At 45.6% G+C, this 19,106-nt stretch overlaps 1 protein-coding gene across 1 annotated transcript in view; it reads left to right on the top strand.

The window, feature by feature from the left end:
- Window positions 1–17,063, top strand: part of LOC135325050 (ubiquitin-conjugating enzyme E2 R2) — a 54,430-nt gene extending 37,367 nt beyond the window's left edge. Inside the window, exons 2-5 of the mRNA XM_064502483.1 lie at window positions 1,721–1,807; window positions 6,587–6,684; window positions 11,846–11,980; window positions 13,459–17,063. Coding sequence (XP_064358553.1) covers window positions 1,721–1,807; window positions 6,587–6,684; window positions 11,846–11,980; window positions 13,459–13,678 — 540 coding nt within the window. The 3' untranslated portion in view covers window positions 13,679–17,063. The remainder of the gene's footprint in view (window positions 1–1,720; window positions 1,808–6,586; window positions 6,685–11,845; window positions 11,981–13,458) is intronic.
- Window positions 17,064–19,106: the final 2,043 nt, after the last annotated feature.

The following is a 19,106-nucleotide window of genomic DNA, read 5'->3' as shown; positions in this document are numbered from 1 at the left end:
ATGCAGGCATTTGAGCTGACATAAGCTTGCCTTACGCTTGGTAAATCTTTACTCTGCTCCCGGTCCAGGGTAGCGTTTTCCAGAGCCAAGCGCTTCCTTGCTACAACAGCTGCTTTTTCTTTTTTTTCCTCTCTATAGTCTGACGATAACAGGCGTTTGCCTTGGAGTAGTGCAATTCGCGTAGCTGACCTTACAGTGTGGGCTAAGATGGTTAAAGCAGGTCATGAATCTCTTGGTTGTGAATGTGCCATGGCAAATTACCGTGGTGTAAGGACTTGATGCTGCTGCGCTTCTATGGCATACTCATGTACAGGCAGTATCACAAGCAGATATGTGAAGAACTTGGACATGTCAGCTACTGCGCCGCCCTTAAAGTTGAACAGAAGACCTTCTGTTCTTGGCTACCTGGCACTCAAACGAAATACAACTTAGATTACAATGCCAAGGTGTATGCCAGTCTGTAAGTGGAACTGTAGCCAGGTCCTTAGTAGGTCAATAAGCCAGTTTGTTTGCCTGCCTGCTTACACATCTGTGATTTCCGATCAAAATGTCCCATAGTTGGAGGCCCTATTGAATGGGGCCAGTGGCAGGCCTTTTTGAGTTGAGTGGTTAGTCGCTCAGGTGGAAGGGGGTGACCAGGGGCTCTGTTCTTGCTGTGTGTGACTTGGCTTCTTTGGATCTGTTTCGCATTCCCTGTCGCACACAAGCGCAGCTGTAGTACAGCGGGCAGAAGATGCTTCATGGAGAATACCCGTTGGACTGGTGGTTGGGACTCTTGGCATGTTGAACAGTGCCAAGGGAAGGACTTGGGCTTCAGAGTATGGAGAGCAGTGTGCGAGTCCTCCCCCTTCCTCCAGAGTCTCTGATACTAGATCATTTGCAATTCAGCCATTTTTCCTGCTGGCTGGCTTTTTTGAGTGTTGTGGATCCCGGGGTAGTACAGAAAAGTTAATACCCAGTGCTGGGATCTCTGCAATCTTTGCAAAACTGATTCAGCTTGGAGAATTTTGTCCCACAGCTGTGTGCTGACCTCATGGGTGCTGGAAGGTAATGTTTGCTGTCAGAGCCCATCAGTATTTGGTTCATCAAATTACAGAGACTTATTAAACATACCCAAACAATATTCAGACTTGTTTAGTGTTTGTTGTGGCAAGAAATGTAGTATTGGGATCCCAGGTAGCTGCATCAGTTTAGTTAAACTTTCACACAAAGGCAAAAACTCTTAGGTTTCAGTTGAGCAAGTCTTTAACTTTTTTTTTTCCTTCCACAAAAAAGGTGATTTAAAGTCTTTGCACTGGCATGCGTAAAACAAGCCTTTTAACCTCAGCAAATGTTCTTAGCCTACTTCTGAACCCAGCAAGGAACATTCATATCTTGAGTACCAGCTCTTTAAATCTATTTTTACTGTTGAAAACCAGTTAATGGATAGTACTGCTTGAATTAGAACATGATAAATACCTTTTAGCTTGTTTTCTGAGCATTGCCAGCCCAGGTCAGTCTTGGGGGCAAGATTTCTTTTTTTATTTGCTTGTTTTTTGTTCAGTTACGGCTTTATTAACAAAAAATGCTGTAGAGTTAAGCAGGGTCTACTTGGGCACTGGTATATAAAACAAACTACTTAATTGCCTTAATTGAAATTGTTTTTTCCAACTTTTCATTCTAAAGTTAGCTTGTTGTCCTTCTGTTTCATGATGACTAAAATAATTCTATTTTTTTGCAGGCTCACATTAAATTTCCTATTGACTATCCATATTCACCACCTACCTTCAGATTCCTGACCAAAATGTGGCATCCCAACATTTATGAGGTAAGGTTCTTCAAGCTAATGAGTTTCTCTTCAGGCATGTGCAAATACGTTCTAGTTCTGAAATTTAGGGTACTGAAGGTACTAGATTATCTCTAGTCATTACTAAAATGGCTAGTTGTGTTAAATGTCAGCTTCATGGCTGAACAGTTAAATCTAAACTTTGTAGGAAGTGCTGGTTTTTTTTCTGGCAGGGATGGAGCCTTTCTGATGCCTGCAAGCACAGCAGGCAGTCCCAGCTGAAGCACTGCACCATGAGCACTGGCAATTTGGGGGAGTTCTTGTAATGCGGGGTCTTATCCTACTGTGATGCTTTGGCAATTAGTAACTATACATTGTACTCAAGTACACTTTAATTTGAGCTTATTCTGCAGATAACTTGTGTAATGGAAACAAGAAGTAACAGCTGGAAAGTTTCCTATAGCAGCCAGTCTACAAACAAAAGGATTTGGTGACCCAGGTCACTCACAGTAGAAAGTCTGGGCGAGGCTGGAGTCACGCTTCCTCGAATTTCCTCCTTCTGCCCCTGAGAGCCTTTGACTCTTTGTGGTGGCCCATCTTCAGAAGTCTTGCTCACCCTGGCCACCCTTCAGAAAGGGTGGACAGGTACCTCTGGGTTTAATGTTTGTTAGCCAATTTGGAGTGGCCAAAGTGTTAAGTGTATGTTTGGGGCATGTTCAGAGGATGTAATGCTGTGTGCTGTAAGTCCCTGATTGGATCACAGTGCAAGGACAGGGCAGCTCCTTGCAGGAGAATGATCTTATATAAATGCTCTTTAGAAAGCAGCATTCCCCAGCCTGAAAGCATGCCTAGTACAGGCTGTTTGGAGAGATTTAGGGTAAAGTCGGCACAGAGCAGAGTGCTGGGAACGTGCTGCAATGAGGATGTCTGTTTTAAAGCATGAGCACGCTGGTGTGTTTTGGTATGGCACAGTGCTCTGCCGGTGCACTAGCTTAGGAGCTGATGGTGGCCCAGCTCTGTTTTAGTACTGCAGCACTCAGGCTAGCCTGCGCTGTTGCTTGGGCCCAGTGTGTCTCTGAGGCTGTTCTGTTTCTGCGACTGATTTATCTGATGTTTTCTCAGGGATCTTTGCCCTGTGTGCAGTGTGAATAGATTTAAGTTATGCTTCTTGCTGGGCTTTCACGTATCAAGTGGTCTCTACAGTTTATCCTGGAGCCTGGTTGAATTGAGCTGTTGTGCTACCAAGTAGTGCTGGTGCGAAGGTTGTCAGAGCAGGCCTTTCATTATCTGGATACAGTATTGCTTCTAATCTCAGTACTAAAAGTTCAAAATTACCAAATTTCATAGAGCTGTACTTGGAAGTTGAAGGCATATTTTGGATCAAGCTTGATTTAAGCTTTTAGTGGCAGCCACTCAAATCCCCACTGAACGTTTGGACGTTCCAACCAAGTGTCAGCCTGTTAGGGCTGCTGGTTGAATAGTTTCTTATGAGGACTGAAGGCGTTTAAAAAATGTTCCTGTTGGTACACCCGTGTCATCTTATCACTTGAGATGTTCAGCACACTTCCCTTTGGTTCCAGGTCAAAATTGGAATGTCACCACTTTTCCTCTCTATGATCAATGGCTTCAGAGGAAATTCTGGGCTTGGAAGGCTCTTTTCTAACAAGTTGCTGCTGCTAAATGTCCAGCCTGGAATGGGTGTGCTTCAGATGTCACAGTAAAAACTATTTTTTTCTCTTAGCCTACTCTGATGGCTTAGTCATAAATTGCCAAAAGCTTCTCCAAACTTCGCTGGAAAACAGGATAGTAATCTGCTTTAATTACTGGATGCTCAGGAGGATTACATTGTTATGCCTAAGGGCAATCCTGAAGTCAGTTATTCGACCATCTTCTGATTTGAGTCTTGGATTTGACACAGAATCTAACGGGTAGCCAAGGATGATGTTTCTCTGTTTCAACTACATGGGAGTTTGATCTATAAATAATGAGAACTTTGAGACCTGCAGATTATTGCAGATCCATACTGTACATGCTGTTTCTGAATCCAGAAATTCTCATGCAGGAGGTGAGTGGGAAATGGTTATGTTACCAAAACGGTATGTACAAAAACTGAATCTTGGAAAGGGCCTTTCCTGGTACTGGTGGGAAGGATAAAAAACTGGCTACAGAAACAACTGAAGGTAGGAGGGGAAAATTAACCTGAAACTTAATGGGTATATTTGGGGGTGACTCTTCAGCTCTCAGCTTTGTACTTTTTGTTCATAGTATTTCTTGGAGCTGAGGGAATTTGAAGCAGCTTGCAGGTTGTTTTGGAAACAACGCCCAAGCAGTGAAGATGAGGCACTGGGATGACTCCAAATGAAACTGAGAATAAATCAGCAAAGGGCTTGAGATTTGAGGGTTTGTCAGGAGGGGGGAGAGGAAACTTTCAGTGTAATGAAGATGAAAGAAAGTAGCAGTTTGCAGATCTGCTGGTGAGACCAGATGGAGAGGTTGAGACTGACATTCCAGTTCTAAGCAGTAAGCTTTGAGTAACTTGTGTGTTTTCTGCATCTCCAGTTTACTCAAGTCATCAGTTCAATTTTGGTAAAACTGCATTTAATACAAGGTTTTATTTTAATGAGGTAACAAGGCCTTCCAGCTGTCTGTCCTAATAGTGTTTTTCACCTGCTTTGTTTATTCCTCCTGCAGATGAGTATACATACCATCTTCCTTGTTTATGTCTTTCAAAAATGTGCAGAGGATGGCTGTTTCCTTGACTACACTGATGCCTAAAAAAATCCATGTTGATCCAGGTCCCATGGCACTTTTGCTCTTCCAAATTCTGTTGTGCTGTGCTGCCCTATTTGAATTCCAAAGCACTTAACGTGATTTCAAGAGGAGAACTTTCTACTTCCTTGCTTTCCTCATTTTTCATATTGCAAAATATGTTAGCCCATGTTCTGCTTACCTGATCACATGAGGAACTACCCGTCAGTGTTAGGGCGCTTTCTCCTGATCAGCAGTGCTACATTCTCCCAGGAGATAGCTAGAGAAGTAACTGTAAGCTATTGAGAATCAGGAATAAAAACAGAATAAGCCATAAACATAACTTAGCACTGGTAAGCTTAGTTTCACCTTAAAGTGATATTAATAAAGATTTACAGATTGGACAAGACTTTTGAGGTCCTAAAAAGGAAACTGCCCAGTTCTTTAAAAAACAAACAAACAAAAAAACCACTGTTCCAGCAGTGTGGATGTATGCTTGGGTATTCAGCAGCTCCAGGTGCTACTTTTGCCATTCATAGTTACGTTCTTGACAAAAAGCTGCTTCAGAATGACGACGACTTGCTAGATTAGCATACCTGGCAGGGTTAGCAAGCAGCTGAATTCTGGATACTGATCACAAGCCTCCAGCATTGAAGCAGGATCTCAGCTGACTGTAAAATAAATATCACTGTTGATCATGGTGAGTTTGGGGAGGCTTTTCAGGTGAGTTGTTGCTGTCTGTAGCTGCGATCACTGGCTGAGGTTCAAAGACATGGATAATACTGCTGTGAGCAGCACTGCTTTATACCCCAACTTCTATGGGTAGAGCAGCGTTGGAGGGTCCTCAGGACATGTGGAACTTGGTGCTTGGGGTGTTGCTGGTTCATAGTGTTGAGCAAAACTGATCTGAAGTCTCCCTTGTTCCTATGATCGACCTTTACCTTAGATCAGGGTGACAAGGGACAGTGTGAGAGTTGCCCATCAGCTGAGGTTGTCACCTGACGGTATAGGACTGCTCATGGGAACTCATGAGCAATCTGAGTAACTGGCTGTAAGATGAAGCAAGCCAGCAGGGCTTGCTGAGGCCAACATCTGTTAGCTGGTGTTGGGCCCCATCGGCACATTTGCCCCATCCTGCAGTAAGGCATTGGCACCCCAGGAACCACTGGAGTCAGCTTCAATGGAAGATATTGGCCATGAGGAATACTGCTACAGTTCTCCTACACAGTAATTGCATCCCAGAGTGCTGTAACTGATAGAGAATTAATGTTACAGGCTTCTTGAAGTGTTTATAAATGGAAGGCATTATGAAGCTTTGAATCTATATTCAGACTATAGCGCTGGTAAGTAAGACACAGATTGAGGATTATGTGGCTGTATGGCTTCCATATGCTGCCAAAATATTCTTCCTCTTGCATGCTGGAATGAATTTTTAGTGAAACCCTCAGAGAGCATCTCCTGCTTTTTTCACCTGATATTTTGAACAACTGTGTCTAAGGGGAGAGTGGCTTAAGCCTGCCCCTCACCATCTGTTCAGCCTTCTTGTGTCCCAGGAGAAGTATTGCTTTGATAGCTGGGCTAGTGTAGAGTGCTAAACCCTTGGATTTAAAGATTCCTGTAGCTTATTCATTTACCACTGGGCAAAAAAAAAAAAAAATAATAATAATAAAAAAAAAATTTAACCCTACTTCAGGTCTCATGTGACAACAGCTCTTCTATCATTGTTGCACACTTGCAATCTAGAGACCAATTTAGCTCTATGCAACTTTTTTTTTTTTTTTTTACTATTTTTGTTTGCTTTGCTATAGTCTTTAAATCTCTTGACCTTAGATTGTTTTGTACCCCTTTGCAGACCAGTTCTGCTTTTAGGAAAGGGAAGCTTTTAAGCCTATAAATACAACAGACCCAGGAAGAACTGAGAGATGTTTCCAGCTCTTCTGTGTATTTGCTGGTATTTGGGGGCTTCCATATGCACACAGTTAATTTGCTCAGAACATAGCCAAAGTGGTAAAAGTAAGTCATCAGACCTTACCTCAAGCAAGCCTATATTCAACTTTCATTTTTATCTTGCAGAATGGAGATGTATGTATTTCAATTCTTCACCCACCTGTAGATGACCCACAAAGTGGAGAGCTGCCATCTGAGAGGTGGAACCCTACCCAAAATGTCAGGTAAAAGCATGGAACTGGTGATGCACAACAGTTACCTCAAAGGCCTATCATCTCTGTCCTTCCTAGAGTAAAGCCTATGGTGGAAAAAGATGTGGAAGGGAATTTAAGACTTTGGGGGCTTTAGGGCTTGAGTCAGGTAGAAGCCAGACTTCCTCAGTTGCCTCTTCAGACACTGGAGTGTTGTGTGTCCTGAGGCTGGGCTTCTGTTTGCAGTTTTTCATGTTCTTGAAGCAAATTTTCTCAAATGTTGTAGCCTTTTCCAGTCCATGTTATCTTACACTTAAGTTAATCAGACTCCTCTAAGATAGAATTAGTGGAAAGAATATTTTTGAGTATTCAGGCCTAGTAAGAATTTTTTTGCATAATCCTACCTAATATTTGCCTTCCAATACTTGTCCCTATTTCCTACAATGCAGTATGGTGCCCTGAACAGTTAGTTTTCTTTCACTGCCAAAAACAGAAGGAATCACAAGGAATCAGAGGCATTTAAGACTAACCTATTTCTCTGAAATGTCTCAACTCTGAATTTCATTCCCACTGCAAGACATCTCTAATAAACAACTGAAAAAAGTAATCTCAAACAGCAAATCACTGATGTGTGCAGCAGGAATAGTGACATAGTGGGGGGGAAAAAAAGTTGGAGTATTGTCCTGTTCTAACTCTGATTCATTATCCAGATAAGGTTAAAACAATTGCCTCTACTTCTGATTTTTTTCAGTAATTACATGAGAAATCTACTACTTTTCAGAGTGATTTATTAGATGGTGGTCCCCAACTCTAAACCCCCATTTTTTAATTGGTAATTCAAACTAGGAATCTCAGCCCATAAGAGGGATCTGAAAAGCATTGTCTGATGGCTCGATACGGTTTCTATCTAATTTGGTTTGATAACACTCATTTGAAAAAAGCCGTTGTCAAAGCAGAGATCTAGCAAGGGGGATTTATTGGATTCTTGACCCGTTGGAGTAGGATTGTAACGCACACTACAAAGTGCTGAGCCAGAACTAATGTGGCAGGAAACTAGAAAAGGTAACGGTCAGCAAATTAGAACAACTGATATTCCCTCCTGGAGTGTACAACTTCAAGGTTAAAAAGGCTCAAGAAATGATGTGTCTTGGTTGCATGAACTTCTGAAGAGTAAGAAGTCTTGCATTAAAAGTTAAAGGTCATCACTTTTCAATCCATCTGTCTCAAGTACAAGGGAGTATGAAGCAGCCTCTGAAAAGTTCTAGTCCAGGTTTAAAAAAATAAAAATAAAACCCAAAAAACCCACATAAATGCAATTTCAAACTTTATATTGCTGAGTTGTGTTTCACCTGTCCCACTGCTCACATGGCTATTAAACTGGTTTTGTTACATTTGACAGAATAATCTGCTCCAGTAGTTAGGACTACCTGGCAAGCTTGCATTCACGGTTACGAAGCAGCTTAGGATATAGATCGTTTAGATCACGTAAACGCTAAGTAGTTCATTGTATAGAACCCTGAAGGCTTGAAGTTTCTCATCTTGCTAATTTTCCTATTTCTGCTTCTCCTTACTTCAGTGTGTTCTTTGGCACTTACTCTCATAGAATGTTTAGGCTTAAGAGTGACATTTTGGGGGGAAAAAACATTCCTCAGTTATAGCACCAGGCACAGATAAAGCATGTACTTAACTGTTAGCTCACTGCCAGCAACATCCTTTGGGCTAAGTGCAATACAGAAATGTTTCCTGCTGGGGTCCTGTCTGGCTTCATGAGGCTCCAGAGCTTATCAGATAGGAGGTGGAGGACTGCAAGACATGAGGGGAGCACAGTCATCTGTTATGAGCTGCATGCATAACTGAGGAGTTCTCTTCAGCTGCTGAATTTTGTAATCCCTGCTGGCTATTAGTTGACAGTTTACTATAGGCTATCATGGTATAGGTGTTGGGGAGGGGGAACCAGTCTTCAACTTTGAGATCAACTGCTTTTCTACTGCTAAAGGTATTGAGCATACTCATTTCTTCTTTTGTAAAGAGAAGTTGGGAATAAGTAAATATCACTAACAACCAGGAAGATGTCAAGGCATACAGCTGTGATCTGTGCAGCAGAGAGCATTTTGTCTTCCCTCTTCTGTGTCCCAAGTCCCATAAAGCTGAGAAAATGGTGGCAGGGCTTAGGAAAGGGAGCTCTTTGATAGTTTTAGATGCCCTTCTCTATATGCCCTTCTCTATCTTCATTGGTTTCACTATGTTCTTGAAGGTGCACAGGCCAGAACTGAGCACAGTACTGAAGATGTTGTTGGTACACTGACACTTCATGGAGCCAAGTGATGCTCCCAGACTTGCTATCATTTTGCTTCCTGAGGATGCCCATTTTTGTTGGCTTTCTGGCTGACTTAGTGCATTGAATTGATTGCAGAGCGCTGCCCAGATCAAATGTCACTGTCAGTGCAGTCCAAGCCAAGTCCCCTCACTTTGGAGAGTAAGAATGTGCTAGGCCAAATCTACACCTACGTCCAGAGATGGCTGTGAAAAGCCACAATGCGGATTAAAGCTAGAAGAAAATTCTTTTCGACAAGGTATAACAGGCTGCATTGGTTGGGAGCCCCTAAACTTCAGTCTACCTGAATGTCTGTTTTGATTTAAATGAAGTCGATCCAACTGAGCTTGTATCAACAGAAGGGCATCACATGGAGAGAAATGGGCACTGAACAGGTCTGATTCCTTGAACCTGCTGGTTTCTCTTCACTGATGATGAAGGGATCTAGAGTGACTAGTTCTGATGAAGACAGCAGCACTGTAAATATTTAAAGCAAAATGGCATGATGGTTGTTGATAGGGTACAGCTGACAGGGTAACTGCTCCCAGGAATGGGGAGAGATGGTGAGAAGACAGAAGGGAGGTTTGAAATCCCTACTCTTCATCCAGACGACTTGCATGTATCTAGCCTGAGTGAGAAACAGATCCCCAAGAATATTGCGAAGGTCAGTTTGTGTCCAGTCAGAGCAGTTAGTGTTCAGTGATGAAGATGTTTTCAGTCAAGCCCTTCTGTAGTTTTGGGCCTGTCGGATCCCATATACTGGGATCCTTCCTATGCTGGAGTACCTTATCTACCCACTCACAAAAGCAGGGTTTAAATCAGTGAGGTGTCCAGTTCTTGGGGTGTCAACAGTCCTGATTAATGTGTCAAATCAGTTCCATGAATGAACAGTGCAGAGAGCCTCACCTCTGACAGCCAGTGACCTTGGTGACATATCTAAGTGGCTTTGCATTGATTTTTGAAGTCTGAGGCACCAGAGTGGAAATAGGCTTGTCCTCACTCTGCTGCTGGAAGCATGGTAGAGTAGATGATAAACCTTGATATTAACTCCGGCCCTGGGCCTTCCCTAGGCTGTCCCTGCTCTATAGTGAAACTGCTGTAATACTACTGGAGCTAATGTGCTGGCTTATAGCATGTTTGCTAAGGATCAGATGCTTTTAAAAAAAAAAATCCTTGAGATGGATGAAGTGAAAGAGAATCTATCTTCTGCACATCATTCCAGTCTGATCGGCTTTCCCGAGAGCTATCACTCTCCCTTCCTACCGAATTACAACATTCAGAAAATAGACTCTACAAGACTGTCCTGATAGCTGTGCTGAACAGTCTGGACATAAGCATTTATTTTCAAAACTTTTCAAGAAACTAACCATCCAAGTGACCAAGCGTTTCCTGGAATTATATCCCAGATGTTAGATGTACTTATGCATGTGGAGCAGTATGTGCTCTCTAAATCACTGTAAGTACAGTTGAGACTGTAGTCCCCTTTAATCAAGTTCTGCAGGGCAGTTTCTATGTACTGCTGTATTTCAAGACCTATTATTTGTCTGTGTTCTTTCCTTCCATTTAACTTCTAAAGCTTTTGCCAGTGGGACACCCTCAGGATATGAAGCTATTGTCATGGTGGCTACAGCCAAGTGACTGGGTGTGCAGAGCTGCCAAACGTGGCCTGCTCTTGAGTTTTGTGTTTGTGCCTCTCATGGCAGTATGTGAGCACCAAAGGGCAGAAGCTCTGAAATGTAGAGGGCTGTAGGAAAAGCAGGAAAAGGTTCTGGGTAAGGTAAGTGTTGTTTGCCCTCAGTAAACACTTGCAGAGGAGCACAGCTAGCTCCATGCTGTTGCTAGAAATCTAGGAAAGTTGTCTGTCTGCCAGGGGTTATGTGACTGGCTCATGCTGGTTTTGCTGAGTCCCAGCAGCTGAGTCCCAGCAGCCAAGTCCTGCTGGGCCCTTGGTGGTTTGCCTGGATATTGAAAAACATTTGTATTGTCTTCCCATTGCCTTGTTCACATGTCACTGCAGTGTACTGAGAAGTGCACAGGCCAAGGTCTGAGGAGAGCTGATACCTAGCCGCAGCACCAGCCTCCTGACATGCAATCAGATAGAGAAGGCAGTGCAGCCTGATTTGAGGGCCTGAGGTCTTAGTCCCTCTTGCTATGCTGGGGTGGGCAAATGCCCTGGCTTTCTGCTGGGAAGCTGAGAGTCATAGGGAGCAGGCTCACCAAGCATGTTCTCAACCCTCTACCAACCACAGGCAGCATGGACAAGTTGGATTCTGGACTCACTGAGCTCTGCCTGCCACCCTTATCCCAAACACATGGATGGAAGTGATGGACCAGGTGCAAGAGCACACTTGGCTTTGTGTCCCCTTTCCACCTGCTTATTTTCCCTTCTCTCCTCTCTTCTAGCTGGCTAGAATTGGAGCTTTGGGGTCAGAGAGCAAAGGAATGGCCACTGCAGTTTGGTCTGGGTGGGAACACTTGGGCATGGCAGCTGAATGTCCTTCTGAACTGTGGTTCTTAATCTGTGCAAAAGCACTTCCAAACCGAAAGTGTCTTTCAGTCAGATATGCAGAGGTGCTGTGACAGCACATCTTCTAGCTCATCCAGGAGGAAAGAGCTTGCTGGTGTGCTCTGAAGTGCATTGCTGTTCCGTCTGTAGTAAAATTAGATCCTCGACAATTTGTATCATGTCACCTTCCCTGTGAACTTCAGTGCCTGGCCATCAGTATAAATGTCTGCTCTCATTTCAGCTATTGCTTCAGTTTTCCTTAGCTTAAGTTTTGGCCTTAAACCAGTTTCTGATGTATCACCTAAAGGATTCATTGGTGCCCAAAATCCATGAATGCTTAGCTCTGACTCTGCTATTGTGGTTACCTTTTCCAGGACTATCTTACTGAGTGTAATCTCTTTGCTTAATGAGCCCAACACATTCTCTCCTGCCAATGTGGATGCATCAGTCATGTTCAGGAAATGGAGGGACAGTAAAGGAAAAGACAAGGAGTATGCTGAAATCATTAGGTAAGTTTTGCCATGTATGATGCTACCAGTCCCCTGCTTTGAGTCCTGCAAAACAGGCTACTGAAACTTGCTGAATTTGCTGAAACCAAATTCTCACTGTGCTTGCTTCTTTGGAAATTAGATTTTGCAATCTTATTCCAAGTCCTGGTTTCTGGTCCCAGTAGGTTTTTCAGTACAGAATTGGTGCAGACTTCTAGAACAGAAGGACAAGGCTGATCTGTCTTCGAATTGGTCTTTTCTTCAGACTAATCTGGCATGATGCTCTGCAAAGTTTACTGGCTGCTAGTAAATCCCAGTCGAAGTTGCTGCTTGCCTTTGAGCGCTGCCTGCATTGCTTGGGATGTGATTCAAACTGACTGCATCCCACTAATTCTGTGCTTAATGCACTCATGAATTATAATCTTGTCCCTTCAAATTGAAGGGACATCAGCAGGATTTGGCAAGCATTGTGAGGCTGGGTTTGATTAGCTCAAAGCACTGCTCAGTCTTGACTGGCCTTTGCTCAGAAGTTGATGGCTTATCAGGTGCTGTTGGAAGGCAGCATAAACTTCAGCCGGTGTGGCTGTGGGACCACAAATGAGCGGCCCTTACTGCAGTGTGACTTCTGTCACACTTGCCTCGCAAAAGACCATATCTGCATTGGCACAGCTGTTGGGCATGCAGAATACCTGTTGCTGGAGCTAAGCAGGGTTGTCAGTCACTGGCCTGAGCTGTGCAAGGAGCCTCATTGGGAGATTATCTTAGTCCCTCAAGCTGCGTTGGCTTCAGGGGAGCTGGATTTATTGCATAACCAGAGTATCGCAGACTGTTCCTGAAGAGCAGGCAGGAGGGGGGTGAGGGGACGGGTTGCCATCTGCTCCTTCACTGCTGGGAAACGAGCACATGTGAGCAACAGTTCATAACCCAGGCGCTGCCTGGAGGCACCAGCCAGAGCCTCCGTCCTGAAGCAACAGGAAACTCTTGTATCCTGTCAGTCCCCAAACAACACTGGGTTACAGCTGTGTCCTGGGGTGTAGCTGCGTGCTCTTCAGGGGGAGCAGAGGTGCCAAATGCTTGTGGAAAGCTCAGTTCTGAGCATACTGGGGTAGTCAGTGGTGGAGGCGGCTGTGTATAGCATCTCCAAAGCTGCCTCAGATAACTCATCTTGAGAAACGCCTGAACATCCCCGCTATGGCGAGGCAGCTAATGTAACGAAACTCGCTCCAAGCTCTGGCAGGTCTCTAATACAGATCCCTGCAGAATAAGTGATTTCCTGTGTTGTAGAGAGTGTGTGCATGCTGCAAACAAACTGGGAGTACTCCCAAATCCAGGGCTATGGGGACTTAATCTGTTTATAGTACCGTTTGTGATGCTTCAGCCAAGCATTAGCAGTGGTTGAAGTAACTGTCCTGACTCTGAGCTGCTGGGAGTGTTTGGTTGGCGGTGTCAAGGGATCGCTGCGAGTGCAGGGTCATGTTGCTCTGTCCTCCTTCCCACAGGAAACAGGTTTTGGCTACTAAAGCTGAGGCAGAGAAGGATGGCGTGAAGGTCCCCACTACGCTGGCAGAGTACTGCATCAAAACTAAAGTGCCTTCCAATGACAACAGTTCAGATTTGCTTTACGACGACTTGTATGATGACGACATTGACGACGAAGACGAGGAGGAGGAAGATGCCGACTGTTACGATGACGACGATTCTGGCAACGAGGAGTCGTGACCTGCTCCCTCTATGCCCCTGTACTGCCCTGCCGACTCAGGCCAGAAGGGAGCAGCGGTAACCTAGCAGCAGTCCAGCAAAAAAGTGTGGGGGGGGGATCAACAAACTTTTGTCTCCTGCTGTCTCCTGTTGTATGGATCTGTTTGCTCCTTTTTTATGGACCTCTTAGAGACCCTCCACAGAATGTCTGAATTCTTGCATTCTTAACCCTTTCATCACTGTATTATGATTTCTTTTTAAAAAAGAAACTCCCCTTTTCACTTCTCTACGAAACGCTCACAGCGAAACAGGTTTGCTCGCGTTTAGATTTTTGAATTAAATACAGTCTTGCATTGAGATGTTTAATGTATTTAAAGCTGGAACAAACCCATTGGAAGCTGGGTTTTTGGGAGCTCAAGTGCTGCATTTACTGGGAAGAAAAAAATCCACACAAAGCAAATTGCCAAGGTTTAGCTGCTCCATTTACAATAATAGCGTGTGTACATTCGTTTAGCCTTGTGGTGGTGGCTTTTCCTTTTTAAGGTGTGGGGCGGAGAGTGTAAAGCTACTGTGTGTTGAGCTTGATGGGATGTTACTGAAAGGTACAGTATTCCTTTTCAGCCTGCTCAAGTTAGGAAATAGCTGGCCCTGGGAGCCTCAGAGGGCACAATCAGCTTTGTCTCTGAAAAAGGCTTGTGATATGAACCCTAAAATAAACACTTAACACTTCACGTCTGTACAACTGAGCCCTGGGTTGCTATTTATTTTTTTTCTTCAGACTAGGTTGGGGTTGGAAAAAGTCCTGTTCAGTTTTATAGTGCTGCTGATATCCGCTGCCAGCTGCCCCCCTCCGAAGGGTGGAGACAGATGTGCTTCCTGCGGCCACGTGGGCCTCCCCAGGGGCCCAGGGGCAACAGTAGGCTGTTTTGGCCAGTGTTCATCCTGACCTTGTCTTTGGAAGTGGGAGAGGCTGATAGGGGCTCTAGCCTCCTGCCCTGGTGCTCGCTAGCAGCCCTTGCTTCCTGCAGCTCAAATCCAGTGCTCTCCTGAGCCTTTTCTGTTGTGCACGTAGGTCATGAGGTGGCAAACGCAGTCCTGCTCTGGCTGTGCTGCCTGTGGGCTCTGGGAGGCAGGCAGGAGTTGAAGCTCTTTTCAACAGTGCCTGCCCCAGAGCCAGGGCCAGGCTGCTCTCCCTATTGCAGGCGCTTTGGTCAGACTGCGGCCGTGTTGGTGGCATGGGGCAGTGAGGTGTGTGCTGGGTGCTCCTGCTGCGTGCAGGCTGGGGTGCTGGGCAAGGCGGTCCTGCACCCCCACAGGCGAAAAGGGGTATGGAGATCGAAGGCTGGAAGAGGCCAGTGGTAGGGGTTGACAGGCTATTTAGCAGTGTGCTTCAGCCAGTGCACTGAGCTTGGCCTCCTGCATGTCCCTGGGAGCTCTTAGCAAATCTTAGTCCCCCTTCCCTCTCAGGGAATGGGGATCCTGCATGCTCTTTTCTGCAGAACCTGATTACCCAGTCCCTCAGCACCCTAAACCCTTTGCAATGTGTTCATTTGGCTGCAGTGCAGGGGCCTGAATTCACCTTTAGGATGATACCTTGTTCAGCAGCCAGTCCTGCCTTTGTGCGCTGAGCCCCGGCACTTCCAGGAACTCCTCACTGAATGAGTGAGAGCCTGTGTGCTGTCCCTGCTTGGGTGAGCCCCTCCACTCCCACAGGTACAGAGCAAGTGACCCTGGAAAGAACTGCTGGCTCAAGCATTTGCTTACGCCTCCCTCCTTATCTCAGGGTTTTCAATGGTACGTCACCAGCTGTGGTCCCTGAAGTGGTGCTTTGGTGGGAGCAAACTTTGCGTGATGGGGTCTCCTGGTTGCTCTCGGCGTGGTGGTTCTGTCTGTTGGCCTGCAGACATGTCCCTGGGGCGGTGAGCAGGTTGTGAGTGTGCAAGCCCTGCCCTCAGGGTAAGGAGGGGACAGCAGACCCCTGGGGAGCTTGGGGGGGGGGGGGGCAGCGCGTTTTGTAATGTTCAGATCCATTTGCTGAAGTGAGGCAGATGTTTGCAATGTTACTGGGGCTGGGACTTGCTGCAGCAGAAACAGTTGCTGGCTGAAGTGCTGTGGCTGCCTTGTGGGGGGGGGGGGGGGGCGGGGCCTGCTCCTTCTTAACCCCACAGCATGCCTGTAAAATACATCCTGCTGTACCATGTGGCATAAAGGCAGCTGAAGTGCTGGTGTCTTGTCCCTTAGTGCTCCCTGAGGGGGTCTGTGCTCCTGCTTGCATGTTACTTTTGGAGATAGCTGGACCGCTCCTGAACTGTCTGGCATGTGTGGCTTTGCTTGTCCTCCTTATCTGTCCAGGAAGGAGTGACTTGGTCTCTAGCACTTTTTCAGAGCCAGCAGCTGGGGCTCATGTGTATCTAGCAACTCCTGTGTGGGGCCAGCGAGGGCCCTGCGAGGCCAGCGGCTCCAATCCAGCCCCACATCGGGAGTGCCAGCTTCAGCAAGCAGGGATGTAGGGGATGCGATCGGAGGGCAAGACCCAGGCCTGTCCCTGGGACTCGTTGCTGCAGGGCTGGTCTTAGGACAGTAACTCCTGCCTCTTGGGCAGCTTGCGTCTTGCAGGGAGACCAATCTACAGCTTTTTGCGGTTGGGGGGGGGGGGGGGGTGGAGGGGAGGGAATGAGCAGAGTATTGCAACACTGACTGTGCTGATGACTTGGTTTGAAATGAGGATACTGCATCTTTCAGAATTTACCTTGTACTTTTGACCGTCTTCACTGTATACTCTCCAGTGACTTGTATTTCCAAGCTTGGTGTTGTAAGATGCATTATCATGACTCTTCTGTTACCCTTTTCTTTCTTTTCTTTTTTTTTTTTCTTCTTTTCTTTTTTTTAAGGCAAAAAGGAAAAAAAAAAAGCATACCCATCCCCTATTTTGAGAGCTCCTACATTAACCAGACTAATTTCTCTTCCCCACTGTCCCTTGCAGCATCATTGCTTGTTGACTTGCTGGTTTCCTTTTTTTTGAGAAACAAACTGAAGTATGAATTTTTTGAAGCTTAATATTTAAGAGATTTGAGGAAAAATGTTTACCTGGTCTGTGTATTCTGGTTTTCTTATCCCCTTTCTCAACCAAGATTAGCGTTTACATTTGCAACTACACCCCCATTCAAATGCAGTTTTCAACCATTCTGAAACCAGCAGGGTACACTAGATTTCTTAGTAGTTTTCTTAGCTGAAATCCCAGATGTTTTTTGTTTTTGGTTTTTTTTTTCCCTTCAGTATAATTTACCAGAAAGAATTAACTGATGCATTTTTTTGTGTTGTCTTCCCCTTCAGTAGTTATATTTTGTCTTTTCTGCACATCTGTCTACTAATAAAAATGTGAAATTAAAATAGCCCTGTATTGTTACTTCCCTGTTAACTGAGCTGTTTTATTTGCATGGGTTATTTAAAGCTTTGAATAACTGCTATTTAGAAGCAAGTTCTGCATATTGATCTTTCAGAGCATCTCCAGTATCATGCATATATAGATATATAAAAGATTATGGGGAAAAAAATAAAGCTGGTTTTCTAAGCTGCCTTGTTCTCCACTAGAATAAAGAACAAACTGCCTTAGAGAAGCACCTTTGCAAAATGCCATGAGGTCTTTGCTGTGCCATATGGGCTTCCCAAGCCTTAAGAAGTTGGGGGTGGGGGAACTACGCATTTGAGAGGTTTGATCTCCCTAATGTTTCATGATGATCGTGTTGACCGGAAGCAGGACTTGGGGCCAAGCTGCAGCTGAGCTGAGGACTGTGCTTTGTTGTTGGACAGGGCAGAGCAGGCCACGAGCGCAGTGTAGTGTTAGACAAGCTGCTGTAGGTGCCTTTCTGTAAGGGAAAGAGCCCCTAAGGACCAAGCCGGGCAGTGCTGGAGGCCTGGCAGAGGAGGTCTCTGAGCTTGTATAGAAGTCTGCTGTAGGATGAATCTGGGACACAGCTTCTTTTTCAGTGCTACAAGGAAATCCACCTCCTGCTACCCTGCTGTTCCCTGCAAGCTGGATATTTGAGGAGGGTTTTTCTGCAGTGAGCGAATGCTAATTTTAGCCCAACTGCAGCAGGAACAAGGCCTATTGTATAGAAACTGTACTCGATGCACTTGGCATAATGATGCAGCTACTGCTGTGTTAAACTTGTTTGCTGCCTGAGCAGTCATGCTTGACAGCAGTGCTGTATGGAAGGCTACTGCATTTCCGAGAAAAAGTCTTCGAGGCCTCTCAATACCAGAGAGGTTAAAGTCTCTGTTTCCTCAGAATTAAGTAAGAGTTTCTTGTAACTGCCTGCAGTACTCTGGTGGCCAGATACTTACCTTGGGCCAGCAGTGTTTTTCTTTTTCTTCATTGAGCATGAAGTGTAGTGGTAAAGACAGGATATAGCACAACCTGCACAGTGTTTAAATTAGTCTGCTCTCTGGTTAGCACTGTCAGAGCAAGCATTCATCTCTTTTTTTTATGTTGCTGAGTGCAGCTCTGAAGCATTGGTGCTAACGTGAAAGCATGCTCTGCCTCCAGGAACAGCAGGTGCAGAGAGGCAACTGCTGTAAAAGAAACCTGCTGTAGCAAACAGAGTAAGGAGACTGGAAAATAGAAAACAGCCTGGTTAGTTTGGCCTGTAGTGGAAGGGAGCAGAGAGAGTGTGTGTGTGTGTGTGTGTGTGTGTGTGTGTGTGTGTGTGTGTGTGTGTGTGTTGGGGAGGGGGGGGGTCTGTAACACTTCATGCTCAACTCCAGTGGTGGGGGTGAAATCACTTTCTGCTTGAAGCACAAGTGCTGCTGCCTGGAGGTAGCTGCTGTAGCAGCCCCCAGTCCCTTTGGGAACATAAGGTGCAGCCCACAGCAGTCTTTGAGTGGCACTTGCTTTGGTGTGTGTTGTGGAAGGCTACAGCATTCAGCACTGCCCCTGTCCTCCAGCTGGAGCAGCTGCTTTCAGGCTTGGGTGTCCTGTACATGTGCAGTGCTTCAAGCAGTGCCCTTTCACAGGTAATGCTGGGGGCAGATTTTGCAGCTGGGGCCCCTAAGAAAGCACTGGAGCTGTGCAGTCCCTGCCCCTGCCAGGGAGCCAGGCATTCCCTGCAGTTGCCACTCACTTGCATGTGTTGTGACTTGCTATGTTAAGGGCTACAGGGCATCTAACCCTCATGGCCATGCCTGAGCTTGGCTTACTGCAACCTGTGCTACTACTTGTTACAGCTGCTCCTCTCCATAGTGGAGGAGGGACACTGTCTTCCTGCCTGGCACATACACCTCAAAGCACCCACCCCTCCTGAGGCTGGGATTTAGCAAAGCTGTAGCTGTTCATGCCCTGCTAAGAACAACTCTCCTGCTATGCTGCAGGGAGGAGGGGTTTCCTGCTCTGTAGCAATACTTGTAGAAGGCCAGCAAGAAAGCTCATCAGGGCACTGCCATGGTCTGACAT

The sequence above is a fragment of the Dromaius novaehollandiae genome, chromosome Z (genome assembly GCF_036370855.1).
Source record: "Dromaius novaehollandiae isolate bDroNov1 chromosome Z, bDroNov1.hap1, whole genome shotgun sequence".
Taxonomy (NCBI): Eukaryota; Metazoa; Chordata; class Aves; order Casuariiformes; family Dromaiidae; genus Dromaius; species Dromaius novaehollandiae.
This window is presented reverse-complemented; position numbering and strand designations above follow the sequence as displayed.